The sequence below is a fragment of the Camarhynchus parvulus genome, chromosome 7, assembly GCF_901933205.1.
Source record: "Camarhynchus parvulus chromosome 7, STF_HiC, whole genome shotgun sequence".
NCBI classification, from domain to species: Eukaryota; Metazoa; Chordata; class Aves; order Passeriformes; family Thraupidae; genus Camarhynchus; species Camarhynchus parvulus.
In genome coordinates, this window is record NC_044577.1 from 37,585,811 (window position 1) to 37,608,208 (window position 22,398).

Sequence of the window (22,398 nt, forward strand, 5' to 3'; positions counted from 1 at the left end):
CCTGAACTCTGCGTGCTGTCCCACCCTCCCTGCTTTGTGTGTCCCCTTCCCCAGCCATGCCCTATGGAATGCCTACAAGTGCCAGCTTCTGCTGCTGTGCCAGGGAGCACAGCTGTGACAGAGCCCGCTCACAAGCTGCCTTTCCATGCAAGAGAACTGCTGCTTTGATTTCAGCTTCCTAAGGAGGTGCCCTGGTCACCTCTCTTTTCCCCAGGGCTCTCACCTTGGCTTTCTTGGTTGTGTCTCACAAAGCCACATGGCAGTGTCAAGACTACACCAAATGTGTTTCTCTAGTGCTCTTGTCATTGAACAAAATTAGGTAGATTTGATAAAACAAGCCCACGCTTTTTTTCCAACACTTGAAATTCTAGTGCCTGTTACTGGTTTTGGTGTGCTTAATTGCCCTGCTCAGGAATTAGCATGTGACTAGAATATAGGGCAGGGAATTAAAAGGTAGAAATAAGATTGGTGTTGTTGTGACGACTCTTTGAGATTCCTTTGATGTTAGCATCTAAAATACGTTTGAGTCATACTTTCAGTCTTTCAGGAACTGAGGCAGGAAAACTATCTAAATTGCATCTCCAACTGGTAAACTTTGATGGCAAAATGTTGCCATCTCATGACAAAATTGCATACCTTTAGCAGATTCTACAGGAAGAAATCTTTTTCACTGTGAGCAGAAAATTGCATCTTAGGATCTTGTAGTGCTGCATAAAGATGCAGTTCTGCCACACAGCAGGAAGCCTGTGAATGCTGTTCTTAAAGTTTCTCCTTGTTTTAACTGAGCATCAGCAAAGAACCATATGCCTTCATTCAGTATTGGTTTTGCTTCTTGACCATTTTCACACTTAATCTTCATTCCTTCAATACATAGTTTTCAATCTCTCTGATTTTTTTTGTTGCTGTATGCTGGATTGCCTACATTTTGCACTGTGGATGTCTGTTTTGGAGTGTAGTTACAATTATTGACATTATTTAATGTACCATTGACCTGACTTTTCCCCCCTCTGGCACTTCAGCAAAAGTTTCCCTGCCTAGCCAGGCCCTTTAACCTGAGCCTGCCTAATTTTGTAGCTGTGTTTCTGTCACCTACCCTTACTACAGGAAGGCATATGGGTCACTTGGATGGGAACAGTTTGTGTGATTTTGTGTTTATCAACATTGGCTCATTCATCTTTCCTTGTGGTTTTCCTCAAATTAGTCAGTTGTCCTTGATCTCCTCTAATTGTGATATCATTTGTAAATTTTCGTGTTCACAACTCTTCATCTCTTCATAAAGTATTAGTAGAAATATTAAATTATCTATAGGGTAGAGTTATGTGTAATCCTACTACAGTACTTTCAATTTTGAGGGGTGAACAAAATCAAATACACCTCGGAAAATATCACCTTTGGGATATTGGAGAACCGATGGAAGTATTGGTAGTTGAGGCCTGAGAACCCAGATGCTTGTTGTCTAATTCTTATATTTTGCTTCTACATTCAAGGAGTTTTTTAACTTCTAGCTTTGAGAACAGAAGAGGAGAGAGCTTCATTTGCTTAAATGTAAAAGTTTGCAGGTAGAGTGTTCTTGGCAGCAGAGTTTTGCTGTGCAGTTCTAATTCAGGGCAAAAGGAAGAGTATTCTGCAGTTTAGTAATTGATGAAACTTCATTTTAGTAAAACCTTTTGCTAATCGGAAGCCATATTTGTTGGAAAACAGTGGTATTCCTCAATTTATGTTTATGGTATGCAAGAATTTGACTTTTCTGTAGTAGTCATTTGGGCAGGAACATCCACTGGTAGCACTGAAGAACTCTTAAATGTGTGCTGAGTAGAAGCAGGTTTCAGCATTGTCAGTTTTCCAGCCTTGCAGGGGCACAGTCAGGTTGCTGTCCGTGCCGAACGCGGCTGAGCCGCTGACGGTGCGTGGTTCGTTCCCGAGGCACGGCTGCCCCTGCAGATGTGCAGGCTGTGGTGCCAGTGAGCACACAGCTGTGCAGGGGGAGGCACTGCTCGCAGCTGCTTGGTGTCTAAAGGCAGGAGATGACCAGCGTTGGTAGTGTCCAGCTCCAGACCATCTCAGGGACACGTGTGACACCACATCGCTCAAAAACTGGCATTGTCCAAACAGGGAGCTGTGGAAGCCTGTAACTCTCCAGCTGTCTTTTGTAACGGGGATTGTAGCTGATAATTGTTATCATAGAGAAAATTTTTTGTATAATTTATATGTGTATAAAAAATGTATAAATAATATCTATTTTTTCAAATATACTATATGACAAAATTAAGAAGCATACTTTTACAAAGGCATATAGCATATATTTGGGTTGCTAATACTTCTGAGGCACATCTCCCTACAGGTAGTGAGCATTCTCTCTAGCAATAACATAGTCACACTTCAGCAATAATTTTGCTAGGAAAAAATGCAAGTAGAAATTGAACAGCGGTTGCAGCCATTGTTGTGATTGGCAGTGGTCATATCTGTACTTACAGCCATTCTCATTTTAATTGCCATTTGCTTGTTTGTAGTTTTCAGGTGGGAGATGGAGCGAGTACAGGTTTGTTTGGAGCTGGGGCACAGGGCAGCAGTGCTGTCAGCACAGCATGCCTGTGCTGCAGGTTCTCAGCTGTCAGTCTGCAAGTCATGTTGTTCTGTGAAATTCATTCTGAAGGATTTTATACCTGCATTAATTGCATCTATTCCAACACCAAACTGAGAATTTATCCTTCTCTGCATGGTTGAATGAGTAATTGATGAATGCCCTAGCCACCTGACAGCCTGTTTGGAAAACCTAAAATCCTTCTGTGGTGCTATGTGTCCCTCCTCCCCCTCAGTCTGCGATAGAAGAGAGACTGAACTTCACCCCTCAAGATCAATCTGTGTCTGTTTGCTGTTCTGCAGAGCTGGCTTTGAGCACTGTGCTCTGATGAGGCTGTGTTCAATGGCAGTGGATTTTGATACTTCAGCAGAAAAGAGCAGCACAGACGTGGGATGGCCCAAAGGGAAGGTTCAGATTTGGGGTCTCTTTTTTTCTTGTAAGTCATGGAGCCTTGTTGACTTAAACTGCTGAAAACTCTATTTATTGCCATTTAGCGTCTCGTACTTCATACGTTTGCCAAGTGTAAATGCACTCCAGACATCCTTCAGATGACAAAGAGGCTTCTTTTCAGGTGAGCTACAGACAGTGCCTCAGGCCTTGAAGGACATGGTTATAAATATGTCTTTATTCAAAATGGTTGTCTTGCTGTACATGTCTGATACCTTCTGGTGAATGGTTTGCTTGAAAGCTATAAAAGATATTAGTCTCGTGAGCATGTTACAACTAGATATTTGTGGATGTAGAATCTTGCCTGCTCACTGGAGTGGAGTTAAAGTATGTAGTCAAAAAAACCCAAAAAACTATCTTTTCCTAGGAACTGTAACAAAAATAGGTTTATCAAATGCTAGGGTAATGTACATTTTAAGATTTTAATCAGGACATAGTACCAAATGGTTTTTGAACCTGCATATATTTAAGTAAAAAACAAAAAATAAAAAAGAGGAAAAAATATGTGTTGAAAAAGGGATTAGGAAGGGGCTAAATTTAGTGGTAAATCAGTTAAACACATCTCCCACATTTCTCAGGCAACAGGTCAGGTGTGTGTAGGTTTCCGTTTTGACTATGGGACTCAGTCTGCGCAACTGTGCAGGTGGGTTTTTGTCCTGCCATTACTGAAGTTACTTTCTTCTGTGTTTTCATCAGATAACGTGTTTATTTTCTTGGTTTCATCCTTAAGTCCGCATGAACTTGTGCACTACTAATGTCCATAAAGAAAACATGTCTTGAACACAGTGGCTAGCCTGCAGTTGATGTTTGGAGTATCTTCCCCTACTGCATCTGGAAATTTCAAACCCTGTCTTTTATGTAAACACTGGAGCCATATTTCACAGAATCCATTTTTAGTTGCTTGCCTCATCTTTGCAAGTGGGTAAGTTGTCATCTGCTGCCTCTCCACCCAGAGACATTCTGCAGGCTGGCAGACAGAACGCAGAGCGTGGTTCAGTCACTTGGTTGCAGGAAGCTCGAGTGTGGGAATCCCTGCCTGGTTCTTAGGTGAGCAGCTCTGGCCTTGCAGCAGGGTGGAACCAATGGGAACTGCTCCTACCTGGAAGTGTTCTGACAACTCTGTGAAAGAACCTGAAAACAGATACATTTTAATCATATCTTCCTGTAAAAACTAGGAACGTAGTACGTCTTGTTCAGGTTTTGACTTTTCATACACACTGTAAAGGATGAGCATAGTCTTTGACCAAGAGCTGAGATTTGTCTTGTTGCTCTAAGTGTAGAAATACAAGAATAACTTTGTCATGTAGTAAATAATGTTAGTGTCCCAGCAAGATGATTTTAGCTTATAGGAGCTTTTCCCCTCTGTACTAATGAGTATTTGTCTAATATCATTGGTATTTTACTATTGTTGCTTGAATTACCCTTGTAGCGAGATAAATATGAGGATTTTCAGTGATGAGAGGGTGTCCAATTTTTTTTTACCATGTTGCCCTCATGAAATAAGTACATTATTATTATTATTATTGATCCATTATTATTATTATCATGTCCTAGCTGGCAGAGTTGGTAAGAATTTTATTACCTCTTCAGCATGAATTGTGCTGATGACTGTTCTTACTGGCTGCAGGTCAGCAAGGGGAGGCTCAGAAACAGGGAACATAGGTAAGAAGCAAATTTGGAAGAATAACCAATGTAAGGAAGGCAGGAGGAATACGAAGGGAAGGAATTAGGAGGCTGTGAAAAAGCACCACTTCTGTCTGGCATCAATTCTCAAAAGGTCTGTCTTTTTCTTGGGCCTGCACTAAAAGAAGTGGGATTATTCAGTACTGATAAAGCTGTCTGGATATGTCTAAGGAAATAACAGGAGGAGCACTGAAAAGTGGGGAGTAGAGACTAATGACAATGAAAACTTAAGGTATGGTTTACTACACTTGGTTTAGTGATTTCTCATATTTCTTCTCTGTTTCTCAGTAGCATGTTCTTGCTTCCTTGTGTCAGTGATTACTTGGCTGCAAGATCGGCTGGCTCAGGAAAACACACCCCTATCTGGTCCCCAAAAGCATGGCTGAGTCAGATGAACTCCCTGAACTGCTGGCTTTGCAGTGTCTGACCAGTCAGTCAGACACAAAAGAAGGTACTTCCCAGGCTCCTTCCCTGTGTGCTGAGAGCAGTGTGAGAGCCCGGACTGGCCTGCTGCTGGAGCCACCGGGTGACTCTGCCCAGCCCCGTGCAGGGGGCTGTGGAAGAAGAAGGGCTTTAGGAGCTGGGGCTGGCGTGAGCCACGTGAGCAGAGCAGGGAGTGCACACTGGAGGCAGCACTGTCCTCTGAAGGGGCAGTTATGGGGCTGTTTAGGTGGGATTTGCTTAAGCAAATCCCACAGTTGCCCAGTGTGGTGGTCCCTGCTGAACCCTCCACGGATAGAAAGCTGAGTCTTTATGGTGGCTTGGTTTGCTCTGCTTTGATTTACTGTGTGGTTTCATAAAGCCATTTGAATGAGTCTCTACAGCAGAGGGGCTGGGAAAACCACTGTTCTCAAAATTATTTTGGGGTATTTCAAACTGGAGGCTTCAAACTGAGCGGCTTTGTCTTTCTTGCACACTTGATCTGGACATGCCAGCCTGGAGCAAGGTTATCACTGCTTTTGGTCTTTACTTCTAAACAGAGAATTTGAAAATTCAGAACAGGTGTTAAGAATTTTCTTGGACTTATGCTACAAGATGAACTATTTAAGTATTTTCCTGAAAAATTATCTAAGTGATTGAAAGATATTATTTTTTTACCAGAGACTGAAATGCACAACAAATTCTCCATGTTTCCAAGCTTCTCTCATTATACTCTTGAGCTCTATTAGAGACATTTACACCATGCACAAGTCCTAGTTCTGCAACATCCACCAAAAGATCATTCCAGAACATTTAAGGCTTCCAGTTCTTGTGTATTCTTTGCAATAGCAGAGAATATAGTGTGTAAACTTTGATGTTCAGTGATGTTAAGATGTAGGTGTGCTGAAATGCACTGAACAGAGCTATAAACAGTAAAATACATTTTCTGAGTTTTCATTGTGGCTGCAGAGATCCTAGATCTTCAGTGTGCAGGAGCAGTTTGAGAATTAAAAGAACTGGAATGCAGGGAAGCATTAAGGTGCATTTCTGATGGTACCTGTGTGTACTGCCTGATCCCTCAGTGCCCAGGGCTTGCAGAGAGCAGTCCAGGGCAGGACCTAGGAAACTACAGCATGGGGCTGTGGGGAATGAGGGTTTGGACAGCCTGGGAAAAATGTGGGAGCCGTCTCCTGTTCTGGGTGATGTCTGACTGCTCAGCCATGACGGGCAAACTAACTGTGAACCTAATTTTTTTGAGGCATGAAATCTGGCTGTTAGTTTTCCAATAATGAATCAGTTATCTATCTTCAAATGAGTGGTAGCACAGGGAGTATTTTGAGTAGATAAATCCCAGTCTTGTGTAGGGAAGGAAGAGGGTTTTGTGTTAACTTCTCTCAATTTCTTACTCATACCAGATTTCAAGGCTCTCACAAAGCCTCCTCTTGCTATTTCCTGTTATAAGGTGAAGATGAGAACCTGCCTTGCCTTTGTGAGTTCCTGTCCTTAAGCAGCATCCCTAGACAGAGCTGTGGGGGAGGACGGGGCCCTGGAGAGCTTCTCCTGCTCCCTCAGTCTCCTGTGCTGCCACCCGAGCCCACGGGCCTGGCAGGAGGGCGGGGAGGGGGCGAGCACTCTTGTTTATTAGCTCAAGTGTGTACCTAAGTGTTTGTAGGCTCAGAGCCAACAGTTATTTAATGTTGGAATCAAGATTAGAAAATCAGTAACTTTGCCAAGAAATGTGTTAATTGAAGGAACATCAGTTGAAACAACTGCCTATGTGAAAGGGTGTAGGTCTGTGATTACATCTCTTAACACTGAGATAGTTGTATATTTAACACTGACACCTTCACTAATAATTAATTTGATTGGTTTTTATCCGGATGTTTTTATTATATACTCAATACTGGGCAGATTTTCTGTTCCAATGAATTAGCACACCTTCCAGCCAGCTCAGAGGGATGTTTTCTGGACTGATTTCTTACAGAAATCTGCTGCAGATGCACTGAGAAGTTATTCACAGTGTTGGGGTGAGAAGAGAGAGAAAAGCCAAATTGAGATTGTTTCACTGCTGTAGTTTTGTACTTCTCTCCTGGAAATCCCAGACAGGATCCCTGCCCAAGCAAGCACTGCCCTGTTGCGTGCAGGTGGAGACAGTGGGATACATGGACCAACAGGCAGCCCCCTTCTGAGAGAAGGGCAGGTGTAACTTGTGAGTTTTTGAGACTTGTCCTTTAGATTGCTTAGCAGATGTTTCTAAATGAAGGAAAGGCTTGATTGGGTAGCTTTATTACTTGATATGCTTGCAAATTTATCAGGTCATTTAGAAACCCAAAACTCTGAGTTATAGTCATAAAAGAACTATGGTAAGTGATATAAAAAATCAGATGACACATGGAATTGTGACATGTATTCTGTGCTTTGGGTTCTTACTGCTTGATTAAAGAGTTGGTTTTCAGAAGTAAAACTTTGAAAAAACAATTTCTATTTTCTAAAACCATAAAGTTGTGCATTTGACTTTTCAAAATTCTATTATACAACTATTAGAGGTTGTTTTTTATTCTGCTTGCTTAATTGCTGTTTAATGGGTTCTGTAGAAATGGTCCTTGAAGCTGTAGTTGTGTGCCCACCTGACATGCAGCTTGTGATAGGCTCAGTGTGGCAGCCTTTGTATCTGCAAGCTGGAACCAATGAAAATAATGTTTCAAAAATAGCCAGATAGGTCTGCTTATTCATTTGTGGCACCTTGGAAGTCAAGTAGCATTTAATGCTGGCTTATTTGTTGAGAGCGAGTTCTGTTCCAGTTGCAGTTGATGGAGGTCCCTGCACACCCACAGGCCCGGAGCTCGGCTGAGCACGAGGAGTCCCTGCAGGAGCTGCCCTGGGTGATGGTGCAGGGCCGAGCCCTGCCCGGGGTGCCCCGACTGCGCTGGGGCAGGAGGGAACGCTCACCGTGGGGCAGGAGGGAACGCTCACCGTGGAGCAGGAGGGAATGAACGCTTGCCATGGGGCAGGAGGGAATGCTCACTGTGCGCCGTGGGGCTTGGCCATGAGGAGGACAACGTGGCATGGTCCTCACAGTGCCATGTCTGTGTGAGGGGAGACCCACGTCTGTGGGGAGGGGAGAAGGCGAGGGGAGCGCCATGTCTGTGGGAAGGGGAAGAAGGCAAGGAGAGCGCCATGTCTGTGGGGAGGGGAGAAGGCAAGGGGAGCACCATGTGTGTGGGGAGAGAAGGTGAGGGGAGCGCCATGTCTGTGGGGAGAGAAGGTGGGGGGAGCGCCATGTCTATGTGGGGAGGGGAGAAGGCAGCAGAATGGCTCTTGGTGTTCAGGTGTCCTTGTGCAGTCCTGACACAGAGACCTTTGTGCAGTTTCTTTTGCCTGTTCCAGATGATAAGTGTGGTGTAGATGTATGGTAAGAATGGGCTGTTCACACAGGCTCATTTCAGGGTATGTATGGGGCAGCCTCCCTGTGCTTCACCTGCAAGGTGCTGAGGGGAAAAGTCCTGCCGTGCTGAGTTATGCTCCTTCTCTGATGTGTTTGGGAAGCAGCTTTTCTTTCTCCATTTGCAGTGGTGGAAACTGGTGGGTGACCAGGCTTCTCCACCACAGGTTGCCCTCAAGACTGCTCCACTCCCTCTCATCACTCATCTCACCTGAGTTTCCCCAAAAACTCTTTGAATCCCTCAGTGGCTGATGTAAAACTGCACATGAACCATGTCATGAGCTCTTTTAGCAGACTGGAACAGAGTAAAGACCCGTAATAAGTAATAAAGACCCTGTGCTAGTGAACTCATGGGCCCAAGGAGGGGCCATTCCTCTCACAGCCTATATGCTGCTGTGCATAGAACGAAACCACTTGTTTTTACACCATCACCTCACTCTCCATTAGCAGCACAGGGCTCCTTTGACAGCACAGGGCTTTGCTTTTGCCTGGGCTCTGCATTCAGGGTGAGGGAGAAACCTCACAAGAGGCCAGCAATCCCAGGAGAGATCCCTCCAGGGTCAACTCAAGTCCCCTTTCAACCCTGTCAGAAACATGCAGCTCTGCAGCACAGGTGTGCACTGATCCTGTGCATTGCCCTGTGCTCATTCAGGGGCTCATGGCTGATACAGCTCCACACAGAGGGGTCTCATGGGTCCGTTCCTGGCCTTGGAGCCTGTTTGCAGCCTAAGCATCTCCTCACCCTTTGATAATGAATGGAATGGGGAAGGAATCTGTTCCTGTTTGTCTGCCCTAGGAATATTGGGTGAGTTTGTTCTGAAAATCTAAAATGAAATATGGATTACTTCTGACATTAGACCTCACAAGCTTTTTTTTCTGAAGGAAATTAAAGCGTGGTATCTGTGTAGCAGCTTTATGAATGACACTTACTTGCTGTTTTCAAAGCGTTAAACACACTTCGTAACTATCTCTGTAATATTGGTTAATAGTGACTTTGATAATTGAACAAATTAATTGCTCTTTTCCATGGATTGGAGTTCTTAGTGTGCTGCCTCTGCAATAACACAGCTTGGGATTATTGGACGCTAATCCTGTCAGTCCTTTCCACACTATCCATAGCCCGGGGCAATTGCTTTAACTTCAGCATTTTAATTTCCTCTTTTGCAAAAAGAGCATTAGAAGCATTGCTCCCATTAAGCTTTTATTACCATAATTAGTCTCTTCCATAGTTTGTTCCTGACAGCAGAGCATTCTGCTGTTATGTGTCATTCTTCTGTGCCGAAAACTGCATGTGGTAAACTTGTACTGATCCTGGGTGTGCTTAGTAGTTAACGCTAGTATTTTTCATGCATGTTGAATTGTGCTAGTTTTATTGACCACCACAAAACAGTATTTTTTAAAATAATCTTGAAGCATCATGCAGCGTGCTTGCTCCTGCCTAACCCTTGAGTTGTGTGGGTGATTCTGGTCTCCATTTGTGAAAGTGAAACACAGTCACACAACATAGATTGAGTAATGCAAAGTTCTCTGCTAATTTAGTTAAGTTTGGAAAGCTTCTAGAAAAAAATGAATATAATTCATAGTCCTGCAAGCTTGGATTTTAAACATCACTGGCTGAAAATGTAAACTATATTAAAATCTTGTTATTGCAGGCAAAATGCCAGCCCCTGAGCAGAGCCCAATGGTGGAGGAGGGGCTGCCGCAGACAGCGCAGGAGGCTTCCACAGGCCCAGGCATGGAACCAGAGACTACTGCCACGACCATTCTAGCTTCTGTAAAGGAACAGGTACCTGCCTCGTTTTCAGCAATTCGTCAGTTCCGTGTGTGTGGAGTTAACTGCTGTCTCTTACTGCACTGCTGCAACAACCATGGCCGTTTGTTTCTGTAGCATGTGAGCCAGTGCCACCATAGTCTATTTCGTGTATCGGTTTTAGAATCTGAATATAAGGGGTTCAGTTACTGCATTAAACAGAAGCATCATTCTGTTATTCTGTATCCCTTGGAATGTCCGCACTGCTGTTATAAGTCAGACTGGAAGTGCAGGTTTAGTGGCAAAGAAAGAGAAAAGCTAGTGTAGATTTGATGCAACGTTAGAATCCGTCCTTGTAAGTCCTGCAAAGCCAAGTGTTCAGTGCTTAAGTCCTGCACATATAGATTGGGTATGATTAATTGTACTTTATTTTAAAATGGTCTTTAAACTCTGAGTTTGTTTTCAGTTATCAATACCAAGGTATTAATACATTTTAAATCTGTAGTACATTTATGGGTGTGTATCTAAAGCGATAATTTCTGCAGGAAAAATAAAATTGCATTTGCAATCAAATTCAGCCTTAATTTGTAAAAATCATTCAAGTGGAAAATATAGAAGTTCTACAATGAAACACTCCAGTTAAAGTTTTTGTTGTTTTTTTCTTTTTTAAATTTAAGGAACACAAACAGAGAAGGGATACTTTGGCTTTCATTGTATCATACTGAGAAATAATGATCATCTTTGTTGCCTTTATACACAAACACAACTGTTACATCTGAACCTCAGAATAAATCTGCTTTGCTGTCTCTGTTTTGGAGCTTCCTTGAAGATGAATCACAACTTGATTCAAAATGGTAGCTTTGAATGCAAACAATATCATAGTTCTTATGTTGTCCCATATAAACATTTTTTTAAAAGGTGAGAATTAGGTTATATCTTCTTGATATCAACATTTTTCACACCCATAATACCATATTGTTAAAAATTTTCTGCAGGATGATGAAATTTGAATCTTAATTTTCATGCCTAAATTAATAGTTTCAAAAGTAATTTAAGGTGACAATAGCAACCCTAAAAATTTCTCAGCAGTGTTAAAATTAATATTTACATTTGCAGTGTGCAGGATATCACTGCCAGAGGCTCTTGCAGTGTGAGAAGTCAGCCAAGAGTTACAGATACCTTCAGTCCCCTCAGTCCCCTTTCTCCAAACAACAGTTTGCCTTGTGCCGTCTTAGCCTGTCACAAATGGCCGTTAGGACTCATTTGCCTGAAGTATGTTGGTGGAGGCTTTAAGGTGGTGCAATTTATTACTGCAGTGTGCAAGGAGTGTGCTCATGGTGTGGCTAAGCTGCAGTGGCAGTGTCAGAGCTGGGCTCTCCAGGCAGGGATGCTGTGCCCAGGAGCTGCAGTGGCAGTGTCAGAGCTGGGCTCTCCAGGCAGGGATGCTGTGCCCAGGAGCTGCAGTGGCAGTGTCAGAGCTGGGCTCTCCAGGCAGGGATGCTGTGCCCAGGAGCTGCAGTGGCAGTGTCAGAGCTGGGCTCTCCAGGCAGGGATGCTGTGCCCAGGAGCTGCAGTGGCAGTGTCAGAGCTGGGCTCTCCAGGCAGGGATGCTGTGCCCAGGAGCTGCAGTGGCAGTGTCAGAGCTGGGCTCTCCAGGCAGGGATGCTGTGCCCAGGAGCTGCAGTGGCAGTGTCAGAGCTGGGCTCTCCAGGCAGGGATGCTGTGCCCAGGAGCTGCAGTGGCAGTGTCAGAGCTGGGCTCTCCAGGCAGGGATGCTGTGCCCAGGAGCTGCAGTGGCAGTGTCAGAGCTGGGCTCTCCAGGCAGGGATGCTGTGCCCAGGAGCTGCAGTGGCAGTGTCAGAGCTGGGCTCTCCAGGCAGGGATGCTGTGCCCAGGAGCTGCAGTGGCAGTGTCAGAGCTGGGCTCTCCAGGCAGGGATGCTGTGCCCAGGAGCTGCAGTGGCAGTGTCAGAGCTGGGCTCTCCAGGCAGGGATGCTGTGCCCAGGAGCTGCAGTGGCAGTGTCAGAGCTGGGCTCTCCAGGCAGGGATGCTGTGCCCAGGAGCTGCAGTGGCAGTGTCAGAGCTGGGCTCTCCAGGCAGGGATCCTACCAAGTGAGCAGGCAGGGCAGTGCTGTCAGGAACAGCTCCAGGCATGTGTGTGCACTAAAGGCTTTTGTTAGTGTTGCTTTGCCTGCCCAAGCAATGTTTGTATCTTTTTATTAGTCCTAGAGAAAAAATTATAATGGAATATTTCTTTCTTTTGAAAAGGAGGTTAAAACCTCTTCCTCTTTCCATTTATAAAAAGACTATTAAATATGTTGCTATTACATAACTAAATTCTGATGAAAGCTAAAAAAATTAAACAGTCATTTATCATCAGTGTTGCACAAAGTTCTGAATTGGAGCCCTGCTGTGAAATGGACAGACACATAAAATGAGTGTGAGGGGAGGAAGATGTAAATTGTCCTTCAGTCTTGGAAGTGATAATATGAAAGAATTAAGAGCTGAACTGCTGCTTTCTGGTATTTTTTCTGTTGATAATAATTAAGGACACTGACATGTTCAACACCCTTCCTGTGTGGCAGAAAGCCCAGAACAGAATATTTCCAGTGAAGTTCTTCACTTTATTAAGCTTGAACAGAAACTGCTACGCTGTTTGCTGTTTCCTTTGGTACAGGAATTGCTGCGAGGTGCCGCAGGTCAGTGTTTGTAAAATAGAGCTGCCACACCCTGACCCAAGGACTTCAGAAACACTGCAGTGGAAACACAATCAAGAAAAGCCTTTATTGTTATTTGTCAATTGGGCAAGATTTTAACTCAATAAAAACTTTTAAAATTACTACAGTAGTTCTAAGATAGATAAATGTATTCAATTACTTCAAGCTTTCTGCCATAGGCATGAGAAGATAGTTATGATTATATAGAAAGTTGCACTAATTAGCCTTTGAACCCTACAAACTGCTTCTAAAAAAAGTTCCCATTTGTTTCCATTTGTTTCATTTTCCTAGGAACTCTGGTTTAAAGCTACTATTTTACCAAATTGGAGTGTGTAGTCTAAACTCTGATCAGTTTCTCATTGAGTCAGGTGTCAGACTGCTGGGTCAATATCCCTTGGTCATGTTTAGGAAAGGAACGTTTCAATTCACTCATAGCGTTATAAAATAACAAGCAGAAGAGGTGTAACCTGTGAAGAAATTTAGATCACGATAGCTTTGTGCTTTTCTGACAAAGTCAAGATCTGTTTTAAAGTGAGTATGAGCCCAGGTGGACAAGAAAGCCAAAGGCACCTGGCCCTTGTCAAAACTTGTGTGGCCATCAGGACTAGGGCAGTGCCCTCCCTGGCCCTGCTGAGACATTTCTAGATCTGGGGCCAGTTTTGTGTCCCCCAATATAAGAAAGACATTGAGGGGCTGGAGTGTGTCCAGGCAAGGGAACAGGCCTGGAGAATTCCTGAGGGAGCTGGGAAGGGGCTCAGCCTGGAGCAAAGGAGGCTCAGGGGGCCCTTGTGGCTCTGCACAGCTCCTGCCAGGAGGGCACGGCCGGGGGGGTCGGGCTCTGCTCCCAGGGAACAGGGACAGGAGCAGAGGGAACGGCCTCAGGCTGGCCCAGGGCAGCTCAGGGTGGGCACAGCAGGAATTTCCCCATGGAAAGGGGGCTCAGGGATTGGAACTGCCCAGGGAGGTTTGCAGTGCCCATCCCTGGAGGTGTCCCAGGAATTCTGGAGGTGGCACTCGGGGCTCTGGGCTGGGGACAGGGTGGGCATTGGGCACAGCTGGCACTCCATGGGCTGGGAGGGCTTTCCCAACCTCAGGGATTCTATGATTCTAATAGAGGAATTCCTTTTTGAATGCATGAGAATCCCAAGACTAATTGTAATGAAGCTGTAACATATTTTCATATTTTTGTCTTGAAGTAAATTTGATGATGGATTTTGAGTATTTTGGTTTTTTTGTGGTTTGTTTTTTATTTTTTTGTTTGGGGAGGGGATTGTTTTCTATGGGTTTGTTTTAGAGGGTTGAGATTTTTTTTTTCCCTAAAACATGAATTTCCCTTCTACAATGTTACAAGGCTTCCATACTGTCATGGGTAGAAGTATCTTAGGAATTGCTGAAACAAGTTTTAAATAAAAGTAAAACATGTCTATACTTCTGAATCCAGGGGGGTTCTGAATCCTGCATAGATGTTTAGTTGAGTTCTGTAGGGAATCTCTTATCCAAGTTAAAAGTAAATTGAGTATTTTCATACTAAAATAACAATTTATTAGAAATTGTAGGGGCAGGATGGTATTTTGGGGGGCTTGGAATGTAGGGCAGCTAATTGCCAACTGCTCCTTGTAGGTTTGTGAAATCATTGCTATTTTCTGTGGTCAAGCTGTATACTGCTGGATTTGGAATGAACTGCTGCTGAATTGACAGGATTAAATCGGGTCATTTGGAATTGTGAATTTCATGCTTAGCACATTATTTTTCAGTGGCTGGGCTGAGAAAAGGTCTTGCAGGAAACACCACTCATCAATGCAGTTTTCAAAAGTAACTGGAATATCCTGATTTTAATGTCTCTGCTAAGACAAGCACTTGCAGCAGTGACTGTTTTTTTAGTTTCTTCTTTGGTCTAGCTGTTTGTGACACTTAGAGATGGGCAACTCTTCACCTTTTCTTTAGTAAGTAGGTGACAGAGTAAGAATGACTGGATATGCTTTCAGATGAAAAATACTTGGGTTTCTCTACATGTTTTTCTGGAAGTGTTGTTTGTTCAGGACTTCAGCAAAATCTTTTCCTTTTGTGTAAGTGCATTGAACTGTATCGTATAAATAGAGAATGTGCACCTCGCTTTTTTCCTTCATTATTGTTTAAGTACAAAATTTTACATTATTTTTGAGATGCTTTTTATAGGGTCTGGGAGCAGGGAGCAAACCTCTGTTTTTCAGATGGAAACAGAAGGAAGAATGCATTCTGCCAATTTTTTATTGCGTGTTAAAACATCTTTTTGACTGAGAACTATTGATATTAAGTCTTGGAGATTTCTTTACAGTTCAGATATGTAGTGCTGTACATTCAGTAGTCTGTGTAGGCATGTCACTTCATGGAGATACCTGAAAAGAGACTTACTAAATAAGCTTCCAGTAACTGGGCACAAACTGAAATTCTGATTTGCATGCATCTAGTGATCAGTTAGGTGATAAATGTGTGGCAGTTCTGAATTGAAGGCAGTACTTTTTGTTGAATGGACTCCCAACTTTGGCATGAGTGAAACAAAAATCTTGGTCAACATTTTGTGAATGGCTGGAAGAACTGGGGTTTTCTTCCAACTCTCTTAGTGTTGTGTTCAATTGCATTGGTCACTCTTGCCTACTTAATCCTAGAACTTTGAGGTTTAGAGTTTCTGCTGTTTACCAGCATTTTATTTTCAGTGAGTCAAGTCTGAGATGTCAACTTCCTGAAGGTCCTACTCCAGAATAAATTTAATGCCACTGCTCTCTCAGGTGAAATAGCTAGCTCATTTCCTTAATCAAAATTCTCTGTACTCCTTTATCCATATGATGACCCAGAAGTTAATTTTACTCTCTCCTTTGTACTGTTAGGCTTCAGAGGAGAAACTCCCCTTGAAAAAGAGCCTATGTGGAGTTGTGGGGGCCTCTGACATATGCTGGAGTATTGACACCTTGCGTAGCACACTTGGTTTAGATTATCAGCTTGTGTGCTCAGCAGCGACTGACCCCTGGTGCCCAGCTGGCAGAGCAGTACCCTCGGCTCCAGCCCTGACTTGAGCTGCCCGAGTGCTGTCACAAAGCTTCCAGAGAGGATGTGTCAGAGGCAGTCCGGGAATGCCTCCAGTGCCATTCTTCCCTCCTGCCACTGGCAACAGTAAGCTTTTTATAAAATGCTAAAATTTTGATCTCTCATCAGCTAGAGCAGCACTAAACTGTTGTACCAGACTAGTGAACAATGCATGCATAAAAGTATTAAGGGCTTTAATGGTCTGCTGCTGTTGAATACAGAGTAAGTGTGACCAGCCAGTAATTGTAGCTGTGTCATCTCACATCCTGTAATCTGTGATTCTCTCTACACTGTCCAATTTTTTGTCTTTTGTCTTCTGTTTTGGAAGATACTGAGATACTGAAAGCATGCAAATGCACTTGTGTGCGTGAGTAAACTTAATTTTTACAGAAAACATTAAGGTTGCTCTAGTATGGTTAGTTAGAAGTATAGGCTTTTTCTGCAATAGGTTATGGTTGAGAATTTAAATATTGGGTCACTACAGTATGACATCCATTTTGGAAAATACAGTATTCAGTGTGGGTTTAAGTAGTCAGTTGCTTGATCTAGCTCTGAATTATGGCAGGAAGAAACAGAGAACTTTGCATAGATGAGTGCAAGAGGTTAATATAAAGGAAGGTATAAATCAGCTTCTGTTTCATTTGTCCTCTTCTTTGTTGCACATTTGTATCATGAAAATATCCAAAATATAATAGCCTTTTCTGTAGCACTGTGTGAACTTTCACAGGTGATGGAAGTTGTATGGCTCTGCACTGTGTTTACAGTTGAATAGGAAATAGTAAACACAAGGTAAAAATATTCCTCTCAAATGCAGGCTACACTTTCTTAGATGAGTAACTTGAGCTATTGAAAGAGGATCAGCTCAGTTGTTCAACAGACAATGCTTTTGTGATTAGAAAACATTTCATAGTTCAGCTTACAGTTATGTTCATAATGTTTTGTAGGCAGTGACATTTAGCATTTGAAGCAAGTTACCATATGCCAGTGTTACTGCAACTGGGAATACCAGCCCATCCTAGTCCAGTCTCTTGCCACAGCGGCCACTGAGAGCTGGTCAAGTCAAGAAGCTGCAAGAGATGCCTTTGTTTGCTGGAGGCCTTGTCTCCCTCTGATGTCCAGCTGCCCAGTCTGGGTCTGGCTAGCCAGGCATGAACCATTCAAAAGGAATCTATGACTTCTCTTCATTGCTTGTGCAGTTGCTACTGATTCGAGCAGAGCTGTCAGTAGAAAACCTTTTGCTAGCCACCTGAACCACTGTTTGTTTAAAATTGTTTTTCCAGAGCTCCTCAAATCACAACAGGGTGGGAAGGAAGTAATTTTTATTTTTCAGTGTGGTGAATGTAGATTCCTTATTCTCATCTATGTTACTGAGGGATAAAAGTTCTCCATTAACATAAATGAAAAAGGTGAATCTGCAACATGGTATCATGATAGGATGCAGATAGAAGGCACAGAATTGCTCCCAAACTCTCTTTTATTATCCAACGCCTGCAACAGGAGAATGGCAGTCTTCATGGTCAGTTGTGCTAACAGCATTCCCATCACTTCCTTGTTTTCAAATATTTGCTGGTAAGAGGCCAGCACCGTGGTGGTTGTTGTCCCTTGCCCTGGAGCCACCAGCCTCTCAGAGACACTGAGCTTTTACATAGAAAGACGATTCAGCTGCTGAGATTGGTGTAGCTGGCCTTGCCTGTTCCTTGGTGCAGAGAAATGTCATCCCAAGTGAGATTCCTGCTGGGCAGAGCTCACCAAGGAAGAGCAGTTGGTCACCTGGTGTGAACACTACAACACCAGCGCAGGGCTTGGCCCTCCTCTGAAAAAAGCTGCAGCCTCCAAAAGGAGATTAGACAGCTCTGGAATGTCCTGGGCTCTGGTTTTCACTACGGCAGCCTGTCTGCCTGCAGTTGGTACAACTGCTTCCCAAAGCAAGCTGCTTGCTTGCCCCATGTCTGCGCGCTTCCTGATCTGGAGCTGAAATTGTGCTTAAGGCTTTTATTGTAGTTTCGTATTAAGAATTATGGCCTGTGGCTTTGCAGTGGAATTTTAGGTTGTGAACATAAAACCTGCAGTTCGATAAGGTGATTAAGTAATTGCTGCTAAAGAGGTTTATAGAATTACAGGTTGCTTTTTTCCCCCCTCAATGTATGTTGAATAATTTTAAATAAAAGTAGTTCTGGCCGAGCCAGTGTAGTATGTCTAAGAAAGTTTGTTTGCTCCTTGGGATGCTGTATGGCAGTATGTTCTATAATTTTGTGTCTGATTTTACTATGTGCTTGCCACATAGATGTTCTGCTGCAAATAATAAGCTTATTAAGAGTTGTATTTGAGTCCTGCAATGCCAATTTGTCAATAGCCAGTGCTGTAGGAGTCAGTGTGTTGTGATTTGTGCCCAGGGCAGAGCTCTGTGCAGGGAGCATCCTGTTCAAGAAGTGAGCTCTCCCACTGCTCCCAGAGAACCTGGAGAGAGAAACAAATTCTGATAGATTCCTGCCAGAACCAGTGTGCTGTCTGATAGATACCCATTGTGGGGTATGTCCAATGTGCACTCAGAGTGGTATAAAATTTCATTATAAGGAGGCATAAACTAGAAAGGTGATTAATTTAAAGCTGGTTAGGACTTAGTTTTCCATAATAATAATAATAATAATATGATTTAAGGTAAAATAAAAAAGTTTTAAAGCATGAGATATTCCAGCTCTAAAAAAGATGGTAGCTCTAAAACTATCCATCTTGTGTATTTATGCAGGTATTTAAGACATAGCACCTGCTGCAGATCTCAAATTTAAGAAGGCCCATACACAAATCAGCAGTCATGGTTTCAAAGTTTGTAAACTGCTGCTTCATTGGACTCCCTGGCTGGGCATGCCAGAATATACTCAGACTAGAAGATAGAGCTGGATTTCTTTTTCTTACTATGCTTGCACTTGCAAAAGCACATTGGATCTTCCTAAGCATCAGCATGATTTAAAACTGGCTGATGAGTTGCAGGCCTCCTTCCCCTCTGCTGTTCAGTGCACTATGCATGCAGTTTGTGGCTTTCTGGTCAATGCCAAAATAAAGTGAGGAGCAATGTAAATAGACAGCTGATGGTGTCATTCCCAACTCAGCAGTGCAAGTGTCTCTGAAGTGGCCAAATGAGCTTTGATGGCTTTTTCTCCTAATCTCAGTTTTTCTGATAGAATACAAGTGAATTTTGGTTTTAAATGTAGTTTAAATATTGCTGTGTTGTCCACTTACGCCATTCAGCTCTTCTACTCTCAAGAAAAATAGAAGTATAGTTCTTCTGTTTTAACTGCCTTTGAATTTTTGTAGTGTGGGGCAAAACCCAGGGATTTTTATTTAAATGGGCAATTTATTACTTGAAATGTTATGCAGCAAGATGTTTTCTTGAATGATGTGTTCATTAATGCCTCTATCTGTATTGGAAAGGGAAATGAATAGAGATTGGTTGAATGGAAGCAATTAATGGCTAGCATATTTAATTTTATTCATCTAATTAAAAGATCAGTAAATAACAATAGGTTCAGGTTTGCAGTTTGCATCCATGACATTGCTGGCTAAATATTGGTTTAATAGTGAGGAACAGGAAACATGTCCTGGATGCAAACCCGCTTTTTCTGGCCAAAATTGGGAATGTTAAGGTGTTTATTCAGTTTGGTTAGGGAGTTATCAGAAATGTTTGGACGTGTCCACAATCGCGTGTATCCTCTGGAAGGGCAGGAGTGGAGAGTGGCTGGTGAAAGGGAAATGGTTCCACCCCATTCCATGGGGTGTGAAGAGCAGTTTGCAGGAGCTGCTGTGCCTGGCTCCACACAGCTGCTGGGCAGAACCATAGCGGGACTCACTCTGGAGAAACCCCATCAGTCATTTGAGCTTTCACATCAAACGAGTGCTCTGTGCTGCACTTGACCTCTGTATAAGACTTGCTTGGTGCTTCTTATTGGTGTTCATCTATTTTTAGATGTTTTACCTAAACTTCAGAGGGTTTACAGTATCAGTTTGAGAAATAATGCAATTGCTCAATAGAACCATTTTCTCTGCTCAATAAAAGCTAACTGAGGAGAAAAATGCCCTCAATATCCTTTGATGTGACATAGTCTGGATTTCAGAGAGCTTTAGAAAATGGTTCCAGATTTCAGTTACACCCGTCCTGCGCAGCACTGTTATTTCCCACATCACCCTTGCAGTGTTGCATTCCAAAAGCCTCTTAAAAAGGCTGAAGAAGTTTGGTACCCTTGGCCAAGAAATATAAAAAAGCTGAACTCAGAAAAGGTGAAATAGCCCATCTCTACACTCAGCCAGTTTGAAGTTATAAATCTTAAGGTTTCCAACTACAGTCAGAATGTAGGATAACTTAGGATTTGAAGGTTTGTGATTGGAAAGGTTAGGATATTTTCCGGTTTCCTTGTTTATAGATTAAATTGAAGACTGACTTTATAGGCACTGATTTTGTTAGACTGTGGTAATGTAAGAAGACGCTAAAAATTTAATTGTAGGAGTAATAAAACCCAAGAATGCTTAAACATGTTTTTCTTTCTGTAACAGGTGATAAATCAATATTTGCATGAATCACTGATTTAAAGACCCATTTAATTTCCACTTTTGTAGTTTATTCACCTAAGGAAGAGTCAAAACACACAACTGTGATGAATCAGTGATTGTTTCAGAGTTAATCCGCACCCATTTTTAACATCAAGAATGCTTTTCTTTTTATTTTGAAATTTCAGGAGCTTCAATTTCAAAGACTTACCAGAGAACTGGAAGTGGAAAGGCAAATTGTGGCTAATCAGCTAGAGAGATGTAGGCTTGGAGCAGAGTCACCAAGTATCGCCAGCACAAGGTACAGGTCCTGATGACTTTACTTTCATTTGTCCCAGGAATTAAAGGCTTTTTAGTGGTGCTTATGTCCTCTCTACATCTATTTTCACTGATAGCTATTCACCTCTATTAATATCTGAAGGATTAAAAAAATGCAGATTTGCTGTAAAGAGTTATGGGACAGTTTCAAGAGGCCTCTGTAATGATTAGTGTATTCCAGACATGTTCTGAATTCACACCTGGAGAATCAGTGGTTTCCAGGGTCACCTGGAAACAGCCAGCAAGTCCCAGGACTACCTGTTTTTGGTGGCAGTGCTGGTTAATTTGTTTTGGGGGGGACCATAGCATTGCTTAGGTTCCCGGTACAGAGTCTGGCAGAGTGGGTAGAAGAATCAGTTATATTGGTGAATTCAAGAAGATAGCTGTTAGAAAAGTTGAAGACTGAAAATTACCTCGCTTACTTAAAATATTTGTGAAAATGTCTGCTTACCTGTCTCAACCAGAAAAGCAAAATATTAGGTTTTGTGGTTTCCGGTGGCTTGTAAGGGGTAATACAAGTTTATGGAGTTTAGTACATGGCATTTTATTAGAGAAATCCCCTACACTAAGAATTTAAAGTTACACTAAGTTTTCCATATAGTGCATATAGTTGTAAATGTGTTGTTGGTGTAGGTACTTGAAATGGAAGCTGAAGGACAAGTAAAGCAGGCCAGGCAGTGTGCAGGGGCACTGGAGTGTGGCTGGCAGCTCCGTGGGCAGCGCGCCAGGAGCAGCCCTTTGCTGCTGCTGCCTCGCAGCACACATGTATTCCCTCCATGGGGGCGTAGCCGCGCAGGGAGCTGAAATACTACACAAATATGTGTGAAGCACATACATTTTAACACAATTATATTTTTAGCTTTTTACAGCTTTTCACCATTTTATAAATATTTAATAAATAGTACTTAATTTTTTCATCTGTTGCCTTTTCTTGATGACAGCAGCAGTATAGGCAAGCAGGAAGGTGGGCGATGGAAATCACTGCTTTTCTCTCAAGTGGTGCTGTTTAAATCAGAAATACTTTTCACCTTATGGAGTACTTGCAGAGATAATAGGCTTAAACTGTTTCATGTCATGCAAAACCTGCAAGAGATGCGCTGGGAATTGACCTCTCCAATCTAGGAATGGGAAATCATAATTGTGTTTACATATATTTTTTTAAAAATAGCACACTGCTTAACAAAATCAGAAATCTGCAATTTCCCTATGTGTCAGTGTTGTTTCTGAAGGCCTGCTGTGCTGTGCATAGGTGTGGGCTAGACCTATATGGGACCTCCACCAGCCCCTTCTGCCTTAGCAGACTGGCAGAGCCACTTCACTGAGAGAGGTGCTGGCCCCTGTTATAACCTGGAAATTCAAAGCTGGAAGTGTTTGCGAGCTGCCGCATGAAAATGTAAAGTAGTGCTGGTGATCCTTAGCGTGTTTTGTTTCTAAATGTTTT

The 22,398-nt window shown here is 42.8% G+C and overlaps 1 protein-coding gene across 7 annotated transcripts in view; it reads left to right on the forward strand.

Annotated features, from left to right (window-relative positions):
- PKP4 (plakophilin 4) overlaps positions 1 to 22,398 on the forward strand; it is a 65,941-nt gene that overhangs the window by 16,608 nt on the left and 26,935 nt on the right. For 6 of the 7 annotated variants that reach the window (XM_030952319.1, XM_030952321.1, XM_030952322.1 and 3 more), the window contains exons 2-3: positions 10,226 to 10,359; positions 20,828 to 20,940. In XM_030952319.1, coding sequence (XP_030808179.1) covers positions 10,231 to 10,359; positions 20,828 to 20,940 — 242 coding nt within the window. In that variant the 5' untranslated portion in view covers positions 10,226 to 10,230. Of the gene's footprint in view, positions 1 to 10,225; positions 10,360 to 20,827; positions 20,941 to 22,398 lie in introns of those variants that run through there. The other variant, XM_030952324.1, reaches the window with a different exon arrangement.